This window comes from Eurytemora carolleeae, unplaced genomic scaffold, assembly GCF_000591075.1.
Source record: "Eurytemora carolleeae unplaced genomic scaffold, Eaff_2.0 scaffold631, whole genome shotgun sequence".
Classification (NCBI taxonomy): Eukaryota; Metazoa; Arthropoda; class Copepoda; order Calanoida; family Temoridae; genus Eurytemora; species Eurytemora carolleeae.
Window position 1 is genome coordinate 1 of NW_019396541.1, and position 16,648 is coordinate 16,648.

Below are 16,648 nucleotides of genomic sequence, written 5' to 3' on the forward strand. Positions count from 1 at the left end.
ATTGATTTCCTTTCTTAATTTAAGAAGTGCAATTATTTATAACATGTTAGTTAGAGTTCAACATTTCGCCCCTCCCCCTTCAGTGCAGCAGCTTTAGAAAATGCAAGATTCTCATTGACCAACAAATTATTTTAAAATTTTTATGATGTTAGGTCAATTTTTTTATTAATTATACTTAAGATGCGAAGTTGTTGTCTCCGGCAAGCTGAGAGGACAGAGAGCTAAGGCCATGAAGTTCGTTGACGGCCTAATGATCCACTCCGGAGATCCAATGAACGATTACGTTGATGCTGCATGCAGACACGTTCTCCTCAGACAGGGAGTTCTTGGAATCAAGGTCTGTTGGTTTGTAATTAAAATGTATTTATGTGGTCTGAAATTATGTTACGATGTTTTACGAGTATTATACAGCATACATAGATTAGGTTTTTTCGTTTAACTTAAATCATTAGACAACATAGTAAAGTAAACCCTCAGTGATTCATCTAAAGTAATAATTGATTAAATTCCTTTCAGTTCTTAACAGTTTAACAGGTTTAACAGGGTTTCTCATGAATGCATGATTAAATAACATTTTTACAGTGTTTCCCAATTAACATTTGAATTAATTGACGATTTTAGTAGTAACACAGTCAAAACCTTTACATCTTTAGTCCCGGAAATTCCGAAATGTTGTCTACGATTTTTCCACAATTAAAATTGGTGGAAATGTTGTGAAATCGGTACATATTCATTTTTATTAAAGAACAATAAAATTATTTACATATTAATGTTTCCCTTAAATTTGAAGATACATTTAAGTCACACAACATTTTGAAAAGTTAATTTGACAATCTTTCAATGAAACTCTTCTCGTCATTCATCGGAAATCTAAGACGATTGTCTTATCTTAATTACCATGTTTATTGGAACGCCCTTAATTTTCTCTTAATTTAGGTCAAGATTATGTTGCCTTGGGATCCTGCAGGCAAGATGGGACCCAAGAAACCTCTGCCCGATTATGTCCAGATCGTTGAACCCAAGGAGGATACTCTTCCTCCCAGTCCTTACTCCGAGACCAAGGCCGTGAAGCCCGATCAGCCTCCAGTCCCTGTCTAAATCTTGCAAACTCTGGAGATCTTTTAACATTTCTCTTTCAGATATAAAATGTCCAGTTTCAAGAGGACGGAGATCTTACAGTCGGAAGATACTCCGGATCTTGTCTCCGGAGATGGAACCTGGGGGAGATGGGAGCATCCTATCACGATCAAGGAGTATGGAGCAATCAATAATGTCGACATATCTCCGACCTCGTCAAAATACTTTGCTATTACCAGTTATTCTAAAGTTCTAATCTACGACCCTGTGATAAAAGATGTTTACAAAACCATGACAAAATTTCAAGATGCCTGTTTCGGAGCTAAATTTCGTCGAGACGGAAAACTTTTATGCGTTGGTACATCTGAGGGACAATTGAAAATATTCGATGTCGCCACCAAAACCTTGTTAAGAATACTACGCGGCCACTCAACAGCGACACACAGATGCGACTTTACTCCTGATAACACGCACATTCTCTCGTTCTCCGACGATAAAACTGTTGGTTTGTGGGATCTCCCTTCCGAGTCTTTGGTTCAGCAGTTTAGTTCACACACGGACTATGTGCGGTGTGGGACACCATTTCATCTCAACTCTGATCTAATCCTCTCCGGAGGGTATGATAGTACCATCATGTTGTGGGATAGAAGAGTTGGTGTGGAACCTATTGTAACCCTAAACCACGGAGCTCCGGTAAGAAATAAAAACACGTACTTTTTTATTCGAATTATTTTTTTGTCGCCGACCGTAGCCATATCTTATTTTAGCTTAAACTTAGCTTTATGTTGGATCTGTTCTCTTCATCTTTTAATTTAACATCTATAATTAAGGTTGAGGATTTAGTCGTCCTACCCGGAGACGGAATGATTGTATCAGCAGGAGGGAACGATGTCAAGGTCTGGGATATAGCCGGAGGAGGACGAAACCTAGCTCGTATCAGTCCTCATCATAAAACCATCACGTGCCTCTGTGTTGAAAGCAGTGGAAGTGTTATAAGTGGATCTCTAGACAGACAAGCTAAGAGGTTGGATATGCAGAACTTCCAGGTTACCGGGAGCTTATCCTTCCCCAGTAGTCTGCTCAGTGTTGGTGTTGATATCGACAACAAGTATGTTGTCGGAGGAATGGTGGACGGTCTGGTTCAAATATTTGAGAAGAAGGATGACAAGTATATTAATGGAGTTAAAATAGATTCTAGAAGAGTTAGGAAGGAGAAAAGTCATAGGTATCTTCAATACACGCAGTTCACCCCCGCTCCCGGAGACATTATGGTGGATACATCCTTGAAGGATATTGAGCTCAAGCATGATACACTGCTGAGAAAGTATGAATACAGTAAAGCTTTGGATCAAACCATGAAACCATTTGTTCAAAGGAAGAAACCTGAATACGCGCACAGTTTATTGTATGAGCTAATGCGGCGGGAAGGATTACGAATTGCTCTGACTGGACGAGATGAAAGATCTCTTATTCTCATTCTTAATTATGTTCTGAAGAACTTGACAAATCCACGGTTTTCTAAAGTAGTTCGTTATGTGGCAGAACTATTAATAGATATCTATCTACCCGTCTCTGTAAACTCCAGCAAGGTGGAGAAGATGTTCAATGACCTGCGGAAGAAGTTAGGTCGTGAGACGCGACTAATTGAAGAGCTTGTCAAGGCTCAGGGTATGCTGGATATAGCTAAATCTGCTGGAGGGACGGGTCGGGGCAGTTCAAGAGTAGAACGGGAGATATTGATAGAGAAAGCTGACTTGAGTAACAAGGAAGAAATGGTTTATTAAAGCAACTATTCATTCAGTAAATTTGCATCCAGGAAGAAACCCAAGATATCATCGTTTCAGAAAAATGTCAAAATAAGATGACTGATTTTAAGAGCCTTGGAGTGAGCAACTGGATCCTGGCTCAGTTGAAAGAGGTATTTAATCCGTCTTGCATGATCCTCAATTAGAAATCTTGATCTTCTCTTCACAGCCATTTATTCTTCCAAACTTTTAAGGTCGGGATCTTGAAACCTACTCCCGTCCAAGTCTCTTGTATTCCGCCAATCCTTGATGGTCGAGATTGTGTCGGGGTCGCTAAAACCGGTTCCGGTAAAACCTTGGCCTTTGCTATTCCCATCCTCCAAACCCTATCAGAGGATCCTTACGGTATATATGCTCTCATCCTCACCCCAACCCGGGAGCTGGCTTTTCAAATCTCGGATCAGTTCAACGTAATTGGAACCGGGATGGGTCTCCGAACCTGTGTGGTGGTTGGAGGCCGGGATACCATCATGCAGTCCAAAGACCTGGATAAGAGACCACATGTGGTGATTGCAACCCCGGGCCGCCTGGCGGATCATATTGAGAACAACAGCACCTTCTCCCTCAGCAAGATTAAATATCTTGTCATGGATGAGGCGGACCGACTTTTAGAAGGTACATCATTTTTCAATTAAAAAATATTTTTTCCTCTAGATCCTTTCTCTTTCAATTTGTATTGAGTTTGACATAATTTTCCTTCTTGTAAGGTGGCTTCGATGGTCAACTATCTGAGATAATATCTGCCCTGCCGAAGAACAGACAAACATTACTCTTCACGGCCACAAACTCTCCAATCATTGGAGAAACTGTTTCTGCCTGTCCGAACAATCCTCATGTCTGGGAATGTGAAACTGTTGGAGAAACCGCCACCGTTTCAACTCTGGAGCAAAGATTCATCCTGACTCCATTCGAAGCTAAGAACGCGTATCTAGTTCAGCTTGTTTTGGAGACCAGAGAAAAGAAACCGAAGGATTCCATCATGATTTTCACCCGAACCTGCAAAACCGCGGAACTACTAGAGCGAACCTTTATGTAAGTACGTTATATTTTATAATAAGATTTTTTATGGTTCTAGTAAGATCAAAGGTATTTCAAATTCAAGATTTTATTTTTTATGATTTAGCAAAATCGGAGTATCCTGTTCTTCTCTGCACAGCATGAAACCACAGAAAGAGCGTATGTCCTCTCTGTCACAGTTTAAATCCAACCATACAAAGGTTTTGATTGCTACTGATGTGGCAAGTAGAGGTCTGGATATTCCTGAAGTTCAGCTGGTTGTAAATCACAATGTGCCAAGTGCTGCTAGGGATTATGTGCATCGAGTTGGACGTACTGCTAGAGCTGGGCGCGTTGGACGCGCGGTTACTCTTGTCACACCAACACAAGTTGGTTTACTACAGGTAATAACATTTTTCTCAATCATTAAAAGATTAAAAGATTTCCTAGAATTTTACATATTTTAGGACATTGAAAAAGAAACCAAAGTTCGGATGGAGGAATTATCAATCGACGATACCCGTGTCGGGGAAATCATATTGCAGGTAACAATCTTGTAAAGTGGTCTTATCTAGTCGGAAATGTCAATTAAGAGTTGATTCACTCGAAATTTAAACTGAATGCTTGAATTTGACCTTTTTAAGCATAAATTTTTAGATTTATGCTTCAATTTGTTCATACTTGGTTTGCCAAGCAAATTGCAAATATGATGTATAAATGTGTTTTTGTCCAGGTGAACACAACACTCCGTGAGGTGGATATTGAACTAGGAGAACAGGACTGGGATGAGAAGAAGAATATCAACAAGAGGAAGAAGATTATCCTTGAGGGGAAGAATCCCGACCAGGTTCAGATGGAGAAGGAGAAGAGAATTAAGAAGAGGAAGCAAGCCAGCAAAGAGAAGAGAAAGAAGATGAAGAAGACGGACGGACCTTAATATATTCTAAAATTGCATTTTTTAATAAAATTCATTCAGATTTATATTTTCAGAAATGCCTGGATTTTCTCCTAAGGCAATTGTAATTGACGGGCGCGGACATATGTTCGGTCGCCTGGCTAGCATCGTCGCCAAGCTTATCCTCAACGGAAACAAGGTTAGTGCTATAAAACCTGTCTTCTTACTGTAACCGTATGAAGTGACATTATTTATAGAACGAGGGGTGAACATATAATTTTTTTTTATATTCGTTCGTACTTATCTTCCCCAATTCAAACATACCAAATTTTCTAAAGGGGGGGGGAATTTTTCTAGAAATGAACTCCCCTGTCTCCCGGTTAATCACGTGCGTAATTCTTTAAAAAAAATCTCTTCCTTATCATTGCAGATTGCATCTTTCTGATAAATTGAACATGCCCAAAAATATTTGAATTTATTAAGATTATCAAAAGTTGACTGTTCAGGTTGTCGTTGTAAGAACCGAGGGAATTAATATTTCCGGTAACTTCTACAGAAACAAGCTCAAGTATCTTGATTTCTTGAAGAAGAGGTAATCTAATTTAATTTTTAAATGATGGTTCGCGTTAATTATTAAGTACAAATGGTTAGCAGGCTTTAAATAACATCGATCATTATCCATTTGATTTGTTATAACACGCATGATTCATCCATTTATCCATATCCAATAGCCATTCGATGTATATTCATAAGCATGTTTTCATATATGTATATTTATTAACCATCTCACGATTTATATTTTTTCTCCAGGTGTAATGTTAAGCCTACCCGTGGACCTTTCCATTTCCGCGCCCCTGGCAAGATCTTTTACAGGTAATTTTTAGATTTTGGTTCACTTCTAAATAAATATAATTGTTAAAAATAACAGTTCATCATAAATATGACTTTTTTCTCCATCGCTGCTTTTTTGTAACAGTCCAATGCGGATTAGGTTGACATTTTTAAAAGATCTCTAAAACATTTCATAGTATTGGTAAATCCGATTTTCGAACATTATAAACCTAGGATGATCATTTGAGGAAATTTTTTTGGGAATTTAATAGTTTTTGGTGAGCTAGGACCAGACAACCACTGCAGTGTTAAATATGATGTAACGTTCAATCCGACCCTGTCCGTTTTTAGGTTATTAATCGGTTATTAATTCAGATTAAATAATATTTAGATGCGTGCGCGGCATGGTCCCCCACAAGACCACCCGTGGCAAGATCTCCATGAAGAGGCTGCAGACCTTTGAGGGAGTTCCTCCTCCATATGACAAAAAGAAGAGGATGGTCATCCCCTCCGCCCTGAAGGTTCTCAGGCTCAAGCACGGCAGGAAGTTCTGCTCTCTTGGCAGACTCGGACACGAGGTGAGTTAATTATTATTTTAGCCCGTTCCCTTCTCCCAAGCTCGGATCTTTCCTAATTCATTGAAATAAGTTTCATTTTCTTCTATTCTTAATATCCTGAATACTATAAAATATTGATTTTAAATACAGATTATTAAAACTTACAGTACATTGAAGTTCTTATTGCTCCCCCTTATCCTTCGATTACTTTCAGTACTTATATTTCTTATTGCAACCCTTGAAAATTTTTCATTTCGATGATCTACAGTACTTCAAATTCTTATTGCCTCTTCCCCTCATCTCAATCACGGACTCTTAAGAACCTTTGATGTTTTTGTATAATTTTGCATAATCGTTTTTGTATTAATATTTTTTCTCTCGTAGGTTGGATGGAAGTACCAGGACATCGTTGAGGCTCTCGAGACCAAGAGGAAGCTGAAGGGTGAATCCTACCACAAGGGACAACTCGAGGTCGCCAAGGCCAAGGAGGCCGTTCTCGCCGATCCCAAGATTGTTAAGAGGATTGCCCCGTTCCAGAAGGTGATCGAGTCCTACGGACATTAAGCCTGTACAGCGTACCCTGACCATCTTATGTACATTGTACACGATCAATTACAATTGCTAAATAAACTATAAACTAACAAGTTTGTAATTCAATCCTCTTGTTTCAGATCATAATGTCTGCTTAGTTCGAGAATACATAGGATTAGATAATTGTAAGGGAAGTTTAATTGAATTTTAGATGTTCGCAGTTTTGTCGAGAATTCTTGAAATATTGAAGGGTTGATATTTGAATAAATTTATTGTTTGGAGCTTTTTTAAATTTCTGTATCGGTTTTGGATTCTCTAAGGGACTAACTAAACTTTTAATGATATTGAAGTAAATAGTTTTACCCACCTTGTGATGTAAGAAAAGTGGGAAATATGGTTCATTAAAAAGTGTGAAATATGGTTCATCAAATTAAACTTTGTTCTTAAAACCTGCATTTTCGGTTAGGGCGTTGTACATGGTCTAACGAAAATTTAAATGAACTGATAGAAAATATATTTATCTATATTATTCTTATTTATTGTCACATGGTCTAAAAAAAATAAAAATGAACTGAAGGAAAGTATTTTTACTTTTATATTGCAAAATATGGTATTTGAGTAATCCTGGTTTCAAACTTTTATTTCATTTTACATGGCCTAGGGGAAATTCCAACGATATTGAAAAAAATATTTTTTTCCACTTGGTATAAGGGTTAAATATGGTTCATCAAATTAAACCTGGTTCATCTAGAAACTCGAGAAGAAAGCAAGATGGTGCGGAAGAAGATAGATAATCGTATCAGGCATACACGATTTATTAATCGGATTATTCTCCTCTAAATTAAGGAATAAATTGCACACGCAAATTTACAGTTTCAAATATATAGGGAGGATATGGATTTTTGTTCCAGTAATGAACTTGTATATTTGGAAGGAGTTTTTTCTTCTCTATTTTCTGATTCGTGCTTCTGTGATAAAGAAGGTTAAAATACCAAATTTGTGGTTGAACAAAAATGTCTTAAAAAATCACTGGAAAAGTTAAAATTGTTAACCCATGGACTTTTTATTTAAAGAAACTCAGTGTTGAAAGCCGCCAAGTGTTCTGATTGGTTTGATATTCCATATGTTTGAAAACAATCTTTAAATAAGGATCAAAATATTTGAAAAACCTATCTACTGGGACCTATATTCGTTTTGGTATCAACTCTTAAGAGGGAAATTTTAGTTAAGTTGTTTTTACCCTAAAGGGTTGGTTGGTTGGTTGGTATAAAGAAATTCAGAAATACAAGCTCATCAAGAATCCTAATTTTTATTCATGTATGATCCCAGGGTTCTCATTGAGAACTGTGTACAGAAAGGACACAGGAAGATACAGATATTCGAAAGATTAATAATTCTTAAAAAAAAGGGCATTGAGATATTTTAGATTTAGGAATTAAAAAAAAATTAACATTGAACTTCCGTCTGCCATTATCTGTCTACATCTGTCTACGCCTGTTTAATATCTGTCCAAATCTGTCTACATCTGTCAACATCTGTCTACATCTGTCAACATCTGTCTACATCTGTCAACATCTGTCAACATCTGTCTATGCCTGTTTAATATCTGTTGGTGTCAGATCCCTGTTTGTTGTTGTTGGAGACAAGGCTAAGGATCAGGTTGTACTGCTTCATCATATGCTAAGTAAAGCGGCGGTCAAAGCAAGACCCTCAGGTATGGCACCCCCCCATCCGTAGGGTGCTCTGAACAAAATAGCTCAAACATGTTTTGATAAGGAATATGGACTAGTTCAAATATGAAATTTCTGCATTTTAAAGCGTCATTTTTACTGATTCTTTGTTGTTGCCTTTTTCCATCATTTTCAGCTTTAGTGTTACAACTTCGTCAATGTTTAAGCTTTTTTCCTTGAAGCCTCCCAAAAAATATGTTTCTCCGTCCCCTCCCACCCATAATATGTTTCTCCGTCCCCTCCCACCCATAATATGTTTCTCCGTCCCCTCCCACCCATAATATGTTTCTCCGTCCCCTCCCACCCATAATATTAATGAAAACGCCATTCTAATTCCTCAAAGCAATTTACCCCCTCACCTCAACCAAAAAATACGTAAAACAGTTTTAAAAACAACACAACATTAATAGATAAATTTTCAGGTTTGAAATATTTTTTATTGCAACAACATTAATTATTAATCTTATTCCTCTAATCAAAAAAAGTTTGATACAATATTTTTAACTTAGCTGTTTTGCAGTAACATATTTGGTACATAACATTCTTGTCTGTCTATATATATATAAAGTTGTAATCTCTGTTTTTATGTTTGTTAATTTGGCCGATCATAACTCAGGAACCCCTCGACCGATTTGCCTCAAATAATGATTGGGGAACTTGGGAAAACCACAGGAATGTTAGTTTAAAGATTCTTAGTTAAGTGATATACGACAAAGCGCGGGTAAACGGCGGAACTAACGCTGGGTTTCCAAGTTTTTAGATTAAATAATTTTTGTATTGTAATATATTTGTTACAGTGCTGTGGTGTTACAAGAAGGAACTGGGATTTACAAGTCACAGGTATGTTTTGTAAATAAACTCTGCAGTACGGTATGTTTTGTAAATAAACTCTGCAGTACGGTATGTTTTTAAATAAACTCTGCAGTACGGTATGTTTTGTAAATAAACTCTGCAGTACGGTATGTTTTTAAATAAACTCTGCAGTACGGTATGTTTTGTAAATAAACTCTGCAGTACGGTATGTTTTGTAAATAAACTCTGCAGTACGGTATGTTTTGTAAATAAACTCTGCAGTACGCTGCGTAATAAATATTTTTTAAACTGACTTAGAGGAAACCGACCAAAAGGCCATCCGAACTAATTATCGAATAGTTTTTTAAATTGTATTTTTAACTCCCCGCGAGCTTTAACGGATTTAAATCGACTTCCCATGATAACTCCGTCTTATCAACAGCCTACTCCACCTATACAGAATACAGCTAAACCTATTCCGACATATTTTATTAAATTTTAGGTCTGAAACCCCTTTAGATAGAAAAATATTCGGTCAGAGGCCGAATTTAAAGAATTTGAGCTATGAGACGCGGTTCAAACAATAGTTGGTTCCTCTAGAAGTTTATTCAGTGTTTCGAGATTTGAGCCGTCGCTCAAATGGAACCGGTTTTTGGTGGATCAGCGATGTGGCTTAAATTCTTAAAATTCGGTCTCAGAAATCATAAGTGTTAAGTTTGAATCTGGATCTGCATAACAATTTTATCTTAGTAAAAAGTAATTCAATGTTTGTTGTTGTTCAGGAAGAAGCGTATGAAGCAGTTGCAGAAGAAGATAAAGTCCGGGAAGCTGGATGTGAACGAAGACGACCCCTTCGAGCTCTTCATCGCCTCCACTAACATCAGATATGCCTACTATCATGAAACTCACAAAATTTTGGGTAACATTAAACATTATTAATTTTATTTGTTCTTTTATCTCGTTTCATAACTAATAGGAATAATAACGGATGTTATAAATGATTTCAGGAAAGGTTTTCTCAAATAAAAAAATTATGTTTTATAAGTTTAACAATAAAAATACGATTTTGTAAAAAAAATGATTAATTTTGGTTATTTCGCCACTGCAATTAATGCGTTAAAAATGATTTTCGAAGATTTGGTGTAAAATAAAATAATGTGAATTTTAAGTTATAACATTGTTTCCCTCGATCTATCCCCATTTGAGCAATAAAAACCCTTAAAACTTACTGTTTTCGTCATTCAAACATAAAAGGATTTTATTTTTTTCTTTGCAGGGGAGGGAAGGGGGGAAAGTGTTGAAAAAAATATTTAATTTTAAGAGGCGCAAATTAAGATTGTAAACTACGTAGGAAACACCTACGGGATGTGCGTGCTCCAGGATTTTGAGGCATTGACCCCGAACCTGCTGGCCAGGACGATAGAGACGGTTGAGGGGGGTGGAGCAGTTATTATTCTTCTCAAGGGTGTGTCCTCCCTTAAACAGTTGTACACAATGTCTATGGATGTACACTCAAGGTAGGGTTAAACGGAATTAAATAAATTGGATTTAAAATAACTGTGTTCATTTTGTCCCCTAAAATGCATGAATAAAGAACCCGTAACAATATTAACAATTCCATGTTAGAATGTAGGACTCATATAATTGCATAGGAGCAGGATATGAAGTCAGATCATCGATAACTCTTTTCGGAGACTTGGAACCTCTGAAAAGTGACCTTCGTCGGCTCAGATTTTTTATCTCCGGTCCAGTTGGACATAAATTGCCCATTTTTTAAAAATGTATACTCCCTATGACCACAAAAATACACTAAAATAATTGCTTTTTTAGGGTATTTTAGATGTCAAAACAGAGTCTCAAAAATTGTTTTTTTTTTAAATTTTTAAAATTCAAAAATTGACAAGGTCTGATAAAAATATTGGAAGGAAAGAAAAGAGAAAATATTATTGATATTATTATCTTAGCACATTAATGAAAACAAATAATTTTTTTGTGGGCATATATATTTCTTTGACGAATCACCCTTTTTTTGAATTTTTATCCTTCTACAAATGGTGGCTGGTTCTAGTTTTAAAGATAATGTTATATAATTACATAGGAGCAGGATATGAAGTCAGAATCATTACCGATATCTCTTAGCGTATTCTTGGGTCATTGGAAGTATATACAAAAAAATGGGCTATTAATGTCCAACCAGGCCGGAGATAAAAAATCTGCGCCGACGGAGGTCACTTTTCACTTACTTAATTTCAAGTGACCCTTCATTAATAGAGTGATATGTCCGATTCCAAACTATAAAGCTTTGGCTGAGAAAGTATGAATTATATATCAATGGTTTTTTGTTTTTGTTATTTTCATTCGTGGGTGTCCTACAAAAGTGACTTTTCTTACGAGCAAATTGTACTTTTAAAAACAATGGAGTAAATCATCAGAATAGAAAAGATTATAGCTAGAATTTTTCTGCATTATTTATAAGATCAAGGTTTCAAGGGTGCTGTTGAGGACAGCATGCCCTGGCCCCTCTGTAAATGGAGGCTCATTGCAAATTGCCCTGAAATTGCCTTTAAATGAATTGAAATATAATCCCAGCTAATTTTTTGTTTCAAAATGTAGTTGCTTGAATCAAGTGATAAATTAACTAACAACATTAAATTAAATAAAAAAATCAGGACTTACTTTAACTTGTTCTTCTATTACGAGTAGTTTGACACAAGCTTTTTTATTTTCTACTTACTTTTAAAGCATCTTGCATCAATGGCGTATTCTTTATTCGAAATATCTTAAATTGTATTTCGAATTAAGTTTTATTTTTAATAAATGATTGATTGTGTAGGTACAGGACGGAGTCCCATCAGGATGTTGTGAACAGGTTCAACGAGAGATTCATCCTCTCTCTAGCTTCCAATCCTGCAGCAATCTTTCTAGATGATCAGCTCAACATCCTTCCCGTCTCATCTCATATTAAAACCTTGGAGAAGCTCCCGCCAGGTAGGAATATTAGAAATCCCTCCCGTCTCATCTCATATCAAAACCTTGGAGAAACTCCCGCCAGGTAGGAATATTAGTAATCCCTCCCGTCTCATCTCAAATCAAAACCTTGGAGAAACTCCCGCCAGGTAGGAATATTAGTAATCTCTCCCGTCTCATCTCATATCAAAACCTTAGAGAAACTCCCGCCAGGTAGGAATATTAGTAATCTCTTCCGTCTCATCTCAAATCAAAACCTTGGAGAAACTCCCGCCAGGTAGGAATATTAGAAATCCCTCCCGTCTAATCTCGTTTCAAAACCTTGGAGAAACTCCCGCCAGGTAGGAATATTAGTAATCTCTCCCGTCTAATCTCGTTTCAAAACCTTGGAGAAACTCCCGCCAGGTAGGAATATTAGTAATCTCTCCCGTCTCATCTCAAATCAAAACCTTGGAGAATCTCCCGCTAGGTAGGAATATTAGCAATCTCTTCCTTCAAATCGCATATATCTAGTACTTCCCGTATCATCTCAAATCTAATCCTTCCCATCTCATCTCATACCATGTACTTCCCGTCTCATCTCATAAATGATACTTCCTGTTTCCTCTCATATCTAATCCTTCCCGTTTCATCTCATATATAATCCTTCCCGTCTTGACTCATATCTAATGATTCCCTTCTCATCATATATCTAGTACTTCCCGCATAATCTCGTATCTAACCCTTCCCGTCTCATCTCAAACCATGTACTTCCCGTCTTATCTCATAAATCCTTCCCGTCTTCATATCTAATCCTTCCCGTCTCATCTCATATCTAATCCTTCCCGTCTCATCTCATATCATGTACTTCTCGTCTTATCTCATAAAAAATCCTTCCCGTCTCATCTCATATCGAATTCTTCCCGTCTCATCTCGTTTCTAATCCTTTCCGTTTTATCTCATAAATAATCATTTTCATCTTATATTAATCCTTCCCGTCTCATCTAATATCTAATCCTTCCCGTCTCATCTTATATCCAAACCTTCCCGTTTCAGATCTAGTACTTCCCGTCTCATCTCATATCACGTACTTCCCGTCTCATCTCTTAAATAATCCTTCCCGGGTCATCTCATATCTAATCCTTCATGTCTCATCTTATATCTAATCCTTCTCCTCTCATCTCATATCATGTACTTACCGTCTCATCTCATATCTAATCCTTTCCGTATCATCTCAAATCTAATCCTTCCCGTCTCATTTCATTTCTAATCCTTCCCGTTTCATCTCAAATCTAATCCTTCCCGTTTAATCTCATCTAATCCTTCCCGTTTCATCTATCTATCTTTCTTCAAGTCTTCTCTCATATCTAATCCTTCACGTCTCATCTCATATATAATCCTTCCCGTCTTCTCTCATATCTAATCCTTCCCGTCTTCTCTCATATCTAATCCTTCCCGTCTCATCTTATATCTAATCCTTCCCGTTTCATATTTGGTACTTTCCGTCTCATCTCATATTTAATCCTCCCCGTCTTATCTTATATTTAATCCTTCCCTTATCACCTCATATCTAGTACTTCCCGTTTCATCTCATATCTAATCCTTCCCGCCTTCTCTCATATCTAATTCTTCAAGTCTCATCTCAAATCTAATCCTTCCCGTCTTCTCTCATATCTAATCCTTCAAGCCTCATTTCATATTATGTACTTCTTGTTTCACCTCATAATGAGCCCTGAAGAAATTCCCATCAGGGTCCTAAGCACTGGGTTCAGGGTTTGTATTCTTTTAAGTACTTATTCCACAGGTTTAAGTACTTCTCTCAACCCCAACCCCCCCCCTCTCCCGTCAAAAAAACCGTGCAACAAATTTTCCATCTCCCAAAAGATTCAAAGAAAAAAACCAGAGGTTAAAACTTTTGTGTTGTGAACCCGGGATTAAGAAGTTATTCATATCATCCATATCTGCAGTCCTTATAATTAAAATGATTCCTCTTTGATATCCCACGGTAGTCATACCCGGAAGGAATAGCTGCATTTGCGGAATCAAGCACTTACTCCACAAATTTTAACTTGTCACAGTGAATATGTAGATGAAACGTTTAAAGATTATGGCTATTTCACAAAAAAGGTGTGACCTAAGGTGCATAGAATCAATTTGGGTTTTCACAATTTTGTAATAAAATTTTCTAAAATTCACTACTAGGATTGATTTTAACGGGATGTATGATTTTTATGTGGAATTTTATCAAAAGAAAATTAAAATTTTAAAGATAAAACTTTTCGTTAAATCAAATTTTCTAAGATGATTTTAAATAGTGGGGGTTAAAGGGACTGTAAGCATGATTTCAAGCGACCTTCCATTTAAAGACTGTCATCCACCATTCACAACGGTACCCTTTAAACCTTTGACTGATGGTACCCTTTAAACCTTTGACTGATGGGCCCTTTAAACCTTTGATTAGATGGTATCCTTTAAACCTTTGACTGATGGTACCCTTTAAACCTTTGATTTTATGGTACCCTTTAAACCTTTGACTGATGTTACCCCTTAAACCTTTGACTGATGTTACGCTTTAAATCTTTGCCTGATCAAGAACGACAGACTTTTCCTGATCAGTCAAAAGGTTAAAGGGTAAATACTGTTGTGATTGTAAATCGAAGATGTCTCTTCTTAAATGGAAGGTCACTTAACATCATTCGAACAATACTTTTAAATGAAATAAAAATAAATCTAGAAGTTGTTAGGACGAAATCAAGTTGAGTTAATCCAGATTAGAATATTTCTCCTGGTAGGACTAAATCAAGTTGAGTGAATCCAGATTAGAATATTTTTCCTGGTAGGACGAAATATAGTTGAGTTAATCCAGGTTCAGAATATTTCTCCTGGTAGGACGAACTATAGTTGAGTTACTCTAGGTTTCGAAAATTTCTCCTGATAGGACGAAATCTAGTTGAGCGAATCCAGATTAGAATATTTCTCCTGTAGGACGAAATCAAGTTGAGGGAATCCAGATTAGAATATTTCTCCTGGTAGGACGAAATATAGCTGAGTGAATCCAGGTTTAGAATATTTCTCCTGGTAGGACGAAATATAGCTGAGTGAATCCAGGTTTAGAATATTTCTCCTGGTAGGACGAAATATAGTTGAGTGAATCCAGGTTTAGAATATTTCTCCTAAAGTGGGACGAAATCTAGTTGGATGAATCCAGGTTTAGAATATTTCTCCTAGTGGGACGAAACTCAGATTTAAGTCAATATCGGCTCATATTTAAATTCATTTTAATGCCAAGATAATATTGATAAATCTCCTCCGAGTATTATTAATATTTCAAGAATTCAATTTCCTAAAATATTGGTTAATTTGCTGGCCCCGCAGGGTTGAGATACTGTAGTCCCCGAAAAATGAAATAAAACGAATTAGTTTTTTCAACTCGCGGTTTTCACTGACTTATTTCATCTTAGGAAGGTCGTTATAGATATTTTTAATTTAATATTGATATTAACTTCAAACGGAAATTTATACCGTTCACATTGTTTTTTTTCCGCGGCGCTCATACAGGTCTGGTCTATCTCTGTCTTTATATTATGATTAAAGAACTTTATCTGCAACACTGATTTCAGGAGCTGTGTCAGCGAGTGATCATGAGAGTGAACTATCTGAACTTAAATCCAGCCTTCAGGATACTCAACCTGTTGGAGCACTCGTCAATTCTTGCAGGTAGGATACCACTACAAGAACAAGGTAGGATACATAGGATACAGAGACTTAGACCGAGAATAAAGTAGGAAGAGTAGGACAAAGAGGAAAGATGATACAGAATACAGAACAAAGTAGTGGAATGAGAATACAGGGTAGTGTAGAATATAGAGTATATAGGTAATATAAGGATACTAAGGATACAGAAAAGTGTAGAATACTAAGGAAACAGAAAAGTGTAGAATACCAAGGAAGCAGAAAAGAGTAGAATACTAAGGATACAGAAAATAGTAGAATACTAAGGATACAGAAAAGAGTAGAATACTAAGGATACAGAAAAGAGTAGAATTCTAAGGATACAGAAAAGAGTAGAATACTAAGGATACAGAAAAGAGTAGAATACTAAGGATGCAGAAAAGAGTAGAATACTAAGGAAACAATTGAGATTATGATACAAACTACTGGTCTCAGATTCGGGGTTCAGATTCTATGATGTTTTCGTGTTTTTGATGTAACTACAACTTAATTCAGATTACATTACTATTGTGCAATATTGCATGACAAAACTTCGTGTTGTTCCGATTTCAATGAACATTATATGAAGAAACATTTGGTTATTTAGATTTCATTAAATATTGTCTGAGGAACCATGTTGTTCCGATATCATTATACATTGTATGAAGAAACATTTGGTTTTTTAGATTTCATTAAATATTGTCTGAGGAACCATATTGTTCCGTTATCATTAAACATTATATGAAGAAACATTAGGTTATTTAGAGTTCATTAAAC

At 36.5% G+C, this 16,648-nt stretch overlaps 5 protein-coding genes across 7 annotated transcripts in view; all 5 read left to right on the forward strand.

The window, feature by feature from the left end:
• Positions 1–180: 180 nt before the first annotated feature.
• LOC111705153 (40S ribosomal protein S3-A) lies at positions 181–1,138 on the forward strand (the record flags this gene model as incomplete). Its single annotated transcript, XM_023477617.1, is given in 2 exon segments — positions 181–337; positions 937–1,138. Coding segments are annotated over 2 exon segments (319 nt in total), but the record flags the coding sequence as incomplete, so codon positions are not given.
• LOC111705151 (U3 small nucleolar RNA-associated protein 15 homolog) lies at positions 1,130–2,926 on the forward strand. The gene is made up of 2 exons (XM_023477614.1): positions 1,130–1,770; positions 1,908–2,926. Exons 1-2 carry the CDS (start codon positions 1,147–1,149, stop codon positions 2,859–2,861), a joined length of 1,578 nt encoding a protein of 525 aa, XP_023333382.1. The 5' UTR covers positions 1,130–1,146; the 3' UTR covers positions 2,862–2,926.
• LOC111705152 (probable ATP-dependent RNA helicase DDX49) lies at positions 2,848–4,891 on the forward strand. The gene is made up of 6 exons (XM_023477616.1): positions 2,848–2,995; positions 3,077–3,497; positions 3,590–3,914; positions 4,006–4,282; positions 4,346–4,423; positions 4,612–4,891. Exons 1-6 carry the CDS (start codon positions 2,939–2,941, stop codon positions 4,813–4,815), a joined length of 1,362 nt encoding a protein of 453 aa, XP_023333384.1. The 5' UTR covers positions 2,848–2,938; the 3' UTR covers positions 4,816–4,891.
• On the forward strand, positions 4,838–6,805 carry LOC111705154 (60S ribosomal protein L13a). The gene is made up of 5 exons (XM_023477618.1): positions 4,838–4,972; positions 5,280–5,365; positions 5,584–5,646; positions 5,996–6,182; positions 6,546–6,805. Exons 1-5 carry the CDS (start codon positions 4,871–4,873, stop codon positions 6,723–6,725), a joined length of 618 nt encoding a protein of 205 aa, XP_023333386.1. The 5' UTR covers positions 4,838–4,870; the 3' UTR covers positions 6,726–6,805.
• Positions 6,806–6,812: 7 nt separating this feature from the next.
• LOC111705148 (RNA cytidine acetyltransferase) overlaps positions 6,813–16,648 on the forward strand; it is a 34,605-nt gene continuing 24,769 nt past the window's right edge. The window contains exons 1-9 of one of the 3 annotated variants that reach the window (XM_023477608.1): positions 6,813–6,882; positions 7,444–7,495; positions 8,022–8,057; positions 8,312–8,406; positions 9,220–9,262; positions 9,997–10,133; positions 10,566–10,731; positions 12,048–12,202; positions 15,781–15,877. In XM_023477608.1, the coding sequence (XP_023333376.1) occupies positions 7,464–7,495; positions 8,022–8,057; positions 8,312–8,406; positions 9,220–9,262; positions 9,997–10,133; positions 10,566–10,731; positions 12,048–12,202; positions 15,781–15,877 (761 nt within the window). In that variant the 5' untranslated portion in view covers positions 6,813–6,882; positions 7,444–7,463. Of the gene's footprint in view, positions 6,883–7,439; positions 7,496–8,021; positions 8,058–8,311; positions 8,407–9,219; positions 9,263–9,996; positions 10,134–10,565; positions 10,732–12,047; positions 12,203–15,780; positions 15,878–16,648 lie in introns of all 3 variants that reach the window. The other 2 variants (XM_023477610.1, XM_023477609.1) reach the window with 2 other exon arrangements.

Coding starts and splice junctions, on each gene's coding strand:
- LOC111705151 (XM_023477614.1), top strand. CDS start 1,147: ATGTCCAGTTTCAAGAGGACGGAGATCTTACAGTCGGAAGATACTCCG. Junction 1,771..1,907: donor CCCTAAACCACGGAGCTCCG/GTAAGAAATAAA, acceptor TCTATAATTAAG/GTTGAGGATTTAGTCGTCCT.
- LOC111705152 (XM_023477616.1), top strand. CDS start 2,939: ATGACTGATTTTAAGAGCCTTGGAGTGAGCAACTGGATCCTGGCTCAG. Junction 2,996..3,076: donor TCCTGGCTCAGTTGAAAGAG/GTATTTAATCCG, acceptor CAAACTTTTAAG/GTCGGGATCTTGAAACCTAC. Junction 3,915..4,005: donor CTACTAGAGCGAACCTTTAT/GTAAGTACGTTA, acceptor TTTATGATTTAG/CAAAATCGGAGTATCCTGTT.
- LOC111705154 (XM_023477618.1), top strand. CDS start 4,871: ATGCCTGGATTTTCTCCTAAGGCAATTGTAATTGACGGGCGCGGACAT. Junction 4,973..5,279: donor TTATCCTCAACGGAAACAAG/GTTAGTGCTATA, acceptor TTGACTGTTCAG/GTTGTCGTTGTAAGAACCGA. Junction 5,647..5,995: donor CCTGGCAAGATCTTTTACAG/GTAATTTTTAGA, acceptor AATAATATTTAG/ATGCGTGCGCGGCATGGTCC.